General features: G+C 37.7%; 1 protein-coding gene across 7 annotated transcripts in view; it reads left to right on the top strand.

Annotated features, from left to right (window-relative positions):
* Positions 1–7,083, top strand: part of Erich2 (glutamate rich 2) — a 58,698-nt gene that overhangs the window by 31,555 nt on the left and 20,060 nt on the right. For 6 of the 7 annotated variants that reach the window (XM_023719192.1, XM_023719194.1, XM_023719191.1 and 3 more), the window contains 2 exons: positions 2,243–2,331; positions 4,509–4,675. In XM_023719192.1, the coding sequence (XP_023574960.1) occupies positions 2,243–2,331; positions 4,509–4,675 (256 nt within the window). Of the gene's footprint in view, positions 1–2,242; positions 2,332–3,571; positions 3,614–4,508; positions 4,676–7,083 lie in introns of those variants that run through there. The other variant, XM_023719195.1, reaches the window with a different exon arrangement.

Here is a 7,083-nt window from a genome sequence, read left to right as displayed (position 1 = left end):
TTAGGTAAACTGCCTTACTTAAGTACCATAATTCATATATCTTTAGGTACACATTTTTTTTCACATTTTGACACCTATTAAAATTGATGTCATCTTACACATATTTGTCAGTATTTATCTTTCTTGGTGAGCATAAAAGAGTGATAAATTCTATAACATATGATATCTTAGATTCAGTGAAACATTGTAATTCATGGGGGAAAATATCAAAATTCTTTTTATTTAGATTGGATATTAGAGCTTATGTGTTCTAATAATCACTTGTATGGTGACATCTGTGGCATGTGAGGAGTATCACTATAGCAGAAAGCAAATATTGTAGTGAGTTCTTTTTTTTTTTTTTCCTTCGGTACTGGGGATTGAACTCAGGACCTTATGCTTACCAGGCAAGTGCTTATTCTATTGAGCTGTCTCCCTGGCCCCCATAGTGATCTGTTAACTTCTTGCATGTAGAGTGTTTTGTGTGTTTTAAAGTTGTGCTATGAGCCTTCCACGGTGCATCACAAACTTAGCTTTAATGAGCAGTACCATAAAACCAGTGCCTGAAATATCAGAGGGGTGTTTGCAGAAGGAAAGTTCAGACTTTTGATCATGTGACTTGCAGGATCATACTTTGACATGAATTCTTTGAGTAAGACTGTTCTGGCTGCTTTTGGTCACCTATTAACAGCACAGCCTTGCCCCATTTAGCAGTGGTTTTAATTAGAAAGTCAGTCCTTATGTTGTCAATGTTTGACAACAGAACAGAGCCCTACTCGGGAGTGGTATCAGACAGATACACGTCCTCTTGGGTTCATATGCTCCAGTGTGTCCAGGTCACTGGCAATCCTAGTTCTAAAGGGATCAGAAGAGGACTGAAGATTAGGAGCAGCAGGACAGTCGAGGTTCTTCCAGAGACCTTAGCATCCAAAGGAAATTGTACCATCAGCTGCAGAAAGGATCGCTTTTTCTTTTTCATCCTCTTCCTCCAGGGCCACGGCTCCTGTCACTGAGACTCATGCCAGAGTCCGCTCTAGGCTCATCCTCTGGCTTCTGGCCACCCAGGGTGCAGGGTGTGGGCAGCTCCCAAGGAGCATGTCACATGCCAGTGAGGCCGGGGGCCAAGTTTCTTGTTGGATGCTTTTTCACACAAGTAAAAATATCAAAGGAACAGAGGCAATGCGAACTCAGGCTCTTGATTTAGTTGAGAATACCAAGGAAATAAAAGTTCCATTTCCTCCCGTAGGTACATGATGAGGGGGTTGACTTATTTGCTGCATCAGAACACAAGACCAGTAACTTAACTACCTATGTTCTTGACTCCTGTATCAATAGTGAAAAAACAAAACAACCATAATTTTGGAGAAAAAAATAATACTTTATATCTTTTTATATTTTTGCATGCAAATGAGAGATTAAATTTTTATAAAACTTTGCAAAGAAAACATATTAAAAGATTCTTAAGACCTCAAAAAAGAAGCTTGGAGCTATGTTTTCACAAATAAGGAACCTGCCTCTAAGAACAGATTGCACTACACAAGAATCTCTCTTCTCTGTGTTAGTTGACTGTAGGCATAAAAACTAAGAGAAAATTAATCTGCTTTTATTTAGTTCAGCTGTCTAATGGAAAGGTTATTTTCTATTATGAGCGAGGGTTAATATCAATGTTGAACTTTCTGTAACTATAAAATTTAGCAATGGCAGGAATCTGTTTACTAACTTTAAAAAAATGAAACCTCAAAACTAATATTTATGGGTTTTTTTGTATTTAGGACAATGTGTACAGGGTCTCACTGCGTAGATCAGACTCAGAGTAATCCTTCTGTTTTCAGCCTCCCAAGTGCTGAGATTACAGGCATGTGCCACCATGCCCAATCTCAATTGCCCTCCCAGGATGTGCCAGGGGTGAGGCTGGCACAGCAGGCCCGGAGATCGAACTCCTGGCCCCTGCATCTTCAAAACTAATTTTTAAAAGAATGTTAGTGTCATCATGCCACAATGACATACCAAAGGCAATTAGATAACTGGTTTCTCTATGCTCTATGTTAAGAAACTCTGAAAAGATTCTAGAAATTTTTACAGAATGACAAATGCCATGTAGAAATAGACTTTTAATCATCAACAACTTTTTATAATGAACTATACTAAATATACTATATTTTGGCTAGTTTTACTAGTGGTCTATTATAGTAAATAATATAAACCAGTAACCAAATTATAACCTAGGAAACTTTTTTTTCCCACTATTTACTTTAACATTTAGGAAGGAAGTCTTTTCAAAGAAGATTGAAAATAAAGTCTCTTTACACAATACTGGAAGGAGTGTAATTCCAAGGAATACCGGAAAGAAAGGTATCTTAATTCTACAGTCTGATCTATAGTCATCTTAGTTGAACAAATGTCTAGGTAAATAGCATTTGTCTTCCCAAATTAATTGCAGCTTCTGATTAAACCCCCTTTTCACAATCTCTGGGAATTGAGAACACCATGAGTCTAGAGAGGCCATGGGAATCAAAGAATTTCCAACTCAGGTGCTGAGTGATTCTGATATGTAGCCAGATATGGGCTCTATGGATGTAAATTATGTAAGATGATAATTACAGGGTCTTCAGTCCTAGAATGGATTAAAAATACCTTTGAAAGCATTCACATGTTCTGTTCACTAAACAATGGTTGGAAGCCAGAGCTCCAAGCACTAATTCAGAAGCTGTAGATTCTATAGTTAGCAAAACAGGCAAAGCCTTTATCCCTTAAGAAGCTCATATGCTGGTGGGATACAGTCAGGCAACTATTAAAAAGAAACAACATAACTTCCCAGCTACTGATGAACAGATCAAGAAAGTGGGTACTTTGGCCATAACAAATGAATAAAATCTTATCATTTGCAACAACCTAGACAAAACTGGAGATCTTTATATTAAGTGAAATGAGATGAGCACAGAAAGATACATAAGAAGAAGATAAAGCAGAATCTTTCAAGTGGAATATAAAAATGTTGATCCCATAGAAGTGATAGAATACAATAAAAGGTAGAATAATGGATACCAGAGGCCAAGGGGAGAGGAAAGAAGGGCTGGGCCAAGATTGATCGATGAGCACTATGTTATAGATAGTAGAGTAGCAAGTTCTGTTATGGGAGTGTAGAGATTATGGATAATGGCCGCATAACTAATATTTCAGTACATATGCTATGAAAGCAAGCACAATATAGTAATGTTTCAAAAAGCTAGGAGGAGTTCAAATGTTTTAAACATAAATGATAAATGTTGAAATTTATTTAAACATTCTACAGTGTATACATGTATCAACATCACATGGTGCCCATAAATATGTGCCATTTTTATGAGGCAGTCTAAAATAAATTTTAACAACAAATATATAATCAGGAACAATAATTACAGTTTGCCACAGATGTTACAATTAAGTGGTTCAGGGGGAAAGAACTTCTTTCGATTTAGAAATCAGGAAACTTCTCTGTGATGCCAAGTATTTGTGACTTGAATGGGACAGTTCCTGTGACATCACAGATGCCTTTTTTAATTCCTTATTATGACCTCCCTGATGACATCACTGTGAGTCAGGCACACACTGGAAGTGCTCTGAGCAATGGAGACTATAAATGAGACAGAAGGAGGTTGGTGGGTGATTTGAATAACTCGGGTGTCATGAGTTATTCAAACCCTTGGAAGGGTTTTATGTCCCTTTTCAGAGTAGCACTTACACCTTAGGATCAGAAGTCTTAGTTTTTTGTCTATGTTTTCCTAACTTTGTCTTTCTGGAGCTCTCCTGGATTTTCTTCTAACGTTAGTACCTTTACATTATTTAGCATAGCTCACAGCCATGCTCACACCAAGAAAGGGCATCTACACCAACTTCATAGGCACACACTCTTGCGAAAAAGAGGACTATATCACAAGTGCAGTCTAAAATTATAAAAGACTTCATAAAAACAAGAGTCAGTAGTCTCACTTTTAAGTATTTCCCAAGGAGATGATTTTAGGAGACATGCAGTAAACATTTTACTGTTGTGGTACCTGGCACCACTTTTTTTTTTTTTTTTTTTTTTTTTTTTTTTTTTGGCAGAACCGGGGATTGAACTCAGGCCCTTGCGCTTGCCAGGGAAGTGCTTATTCCACTGAGCCATTTCCCCAGCCCCTGTACCAAACATTTTAAAAGGTACTTTATAGTTGCATATTTATTTTAATGTGTCTTTTTAAATAGAGGACATAAGAATATGAACTCTGAAGCTGCACTGACTCCTAGAATGTACTACTTAACTAGCTGCCTGAAGTTGAGTATATACCTCTCTGTATTCTAACTTTATCATCAGTAACTAGAATTGTACACATAGTACAGTTTCACTGAAGATACTGAGAGAATTGAGGGAGTTCATATATGCAGTGCTCAGAGGAATGATGATGATTATGATGATTTTTAAAATTGATCTGTTAGATTCATGGATACTAATAGGATCCGCCAAATTTAACTTCTGAGCTTTTCATTGTTTAATTATGTATGTTGTGTTTTAGGTGAAGGTGGAAAAAATGCAGTCATTGAAAAGCAGGAGATTAATGCCTGTTGCCTTCAAGATACTGATAAGCTGTCAGAATCAGCGCATGGGGATGAAGGTGACACCAATGATGAAGATGGTAACCCTAAAAAAGACACTCGTGCCCCATTAGAGTTAATGGCTGAAGTGAGTTTTTTTGATACATTCTAATTTATGAAATGTAAAAGTACTGAAATAACTAGATAACATTAAGCTGATTAAACAAGTTAGTCTACATGAATTAAAGATTAGGGGGCTGGGGAGATAGCTCAGTTGAATAAGCACTTGCCTGACAAGTGCAAGGGCCTGAGTTCAATCCCCAGCTCTGCAAAAAAATAACAAATAAAAAATAAAGATTAAAAATTAGTGAAATGATCCTTGCTCACGTGCAGATGCTTACCTGGCTAATCATCGCTCTTACTTGTGCTGCCAAGTCAGGGGTGAAAGAAATTCTAGAATGATAAGGCAGTATTCTAGTGAAGCACAGGCAGGAGAGAAGTTTGGGCATAAAACTCTTCAGGAATTTTTATGGCTTTAAGGAATGTGCTGTACATCCTGGGCACCATGCTTGTTGCTGAAAATATGAAGATAAATAAGAGAGACCTCTTCTGTCCTTGAGAAGAGCACACAGAAATAATTACAGTGAGATGAAATGTGTGTTACTAAAAATGCTTGTGAACTTCTCTGGGGCGAAGGGGATTTTTTTTTTTTTGCTCCTCGAATGCCTTCAGGGCACTTTTGGCTGGCTGGAGGGTTGTGGGGATAGAACTAGAACAAGCTGAGGCTGAGAGCTTTGTGGAAGCAGCCACTTAAAGAACTGAGCTAGAGCCAGGCCCCCGAGAAGGGGATTTAAGTGGCTGAGAAAAGAAGCAGGAGGAAAAAGGAAGAAAGATTTATGTAGATGAAGACAAATAGTATAGAATCTGATTTTTTAAAATAATTTTATTGAAAAATAGCAATGAGACAGTTTCAAAACTGATTACTAGCAGTTTCAATAATTAATACGTTGCTTATTGTTATCTTAATAGTTGGTTATTCATTGTACAAGATGCAGACATGATATCCTGTCCACAGACACTATTAGAACAAATCTCTCTATTTGAATTAAGAGAATGCAGCTATATATCTATCCTTATAGAATCTCAGAAACTTGAAGTAAAGCAGGAGTATAGACATTCAACTGGAAAGCAAAACTTAAAAACTATAAACACTAGCTGCCACGTCCTGTGCAGCTCTTGGGGTTCCCCCCAAAAAATAAGAGGATGGGGAAATAAATCTTTATTTATTGACTTGGTACAAAGTTTCACTACACAGCTCGGACTTGTAGTGGTGGCCAGTGTGGCACACCTGGGGTTTGGAGCCAGCATGGTATGTGGTATCAGGGATCAAACCTGGGTCCTTGCACTTGCCAGGCAAGCACTTAGATCATCAACCTCTCCCCTAAACCTGGATGGAGAAGTAAAGATGAAAGATAAAAACTTGAGGTCAGATGAGAGGAAAGACACTACTTAACCACTGTAAGGGCATTTATTTATACATTTGACAAAGTTAGTATTACATGACACAGTTGTCAAGCAGCTAATGGCTGGGCATGTCTCAGGCAAGGTGTTTCTCTGGACTTGATTGCCTCAGGTATTCTTCTCTGACTGGCCTTGCCTTGCCTTGCTCCCTATGTGTGATCAATTAAAGGCCTCAGCAGCTCCCTACATCTCTCCCTTTTGTTTTATAGTTGCAAGTGATGGGTGTTCAGTTGAAGTTGGAGGAGCTGTGTTTGGAGAACTTTTGTAGATAATTTTCTTTCTTATGGTTATACTTTTCTGCTGGGTGTTTAAGACCAAGTTAGTAAGACCTGCATTAATTAATTTTTAGTCTCTATCAGTAAAGTCTCCTCAGGAATTACCTTGGAACCAATATATACTACCTCTTACTACTTCTGTCAGTGTCAGCCAACTGGATGAGTCTCAGCCATTACTTGACCATGTTACTTTCTGTGAAAGCTTGGGAGATATTTTCTCTCCTAGCAACTCTCCTTAGGTACACTATAGATTGTAAAATCACTTTCCTCTGTGGTTCCACAATCTCTTTGATCAGATCAGGGACTCAACCAAGTTATAACATGTCACAGCAGAGATTCTCTTATGTCCTCGGTCTACACTGACCTTGGAGGGCTAAGGCCAAAATATTGGCTATCCTCTTAGCCTGTCAATCTCTTCAATTTTTGATCTCCAAATCTCAGTTGTTGAACATCCAGAAGAGAAGATTAATGACATTACATTGTAATGGAGGCAGTAAGCTTAATATTATCTTACTATTGTTAATTATTATTATCTAAATATCAAACACTTTATCACATAAAATGGAACTGTTATTTTCTAGCAACCATAGGTATTCTAATATTTAAATACCTATAGATTGTTAACAGATAATAGTTACATATTTTTACAAAGAAATTTAGAAATCATTATGGGGCCGGGGAGATGGCTCAGTGGAATAAGCGTTTCCCTGGCAAGCGCAAGGGCCTGAGTTCAATCCCCAGTTCCACCAAAAAAAAAAAA

Source organism: Octodon degus, unplaced genomic scaffold, assembly GCF_000260255.1.
Source record: "Octodon degus isolate 3935 unplaced genomic scaffold, OctDeg1.0 scaffold00065, whole genome shotgun sequence".
NCBI lineage: Eukaryota > Metazoa > Chordata > Mammalia > Rodentia > Octodontidae > Octodon > Octodon degus.
Note: the sequence above shows the minus strand (reverse complement) of the source record. Positions and strands in the feature narration are given on the sequence as shown.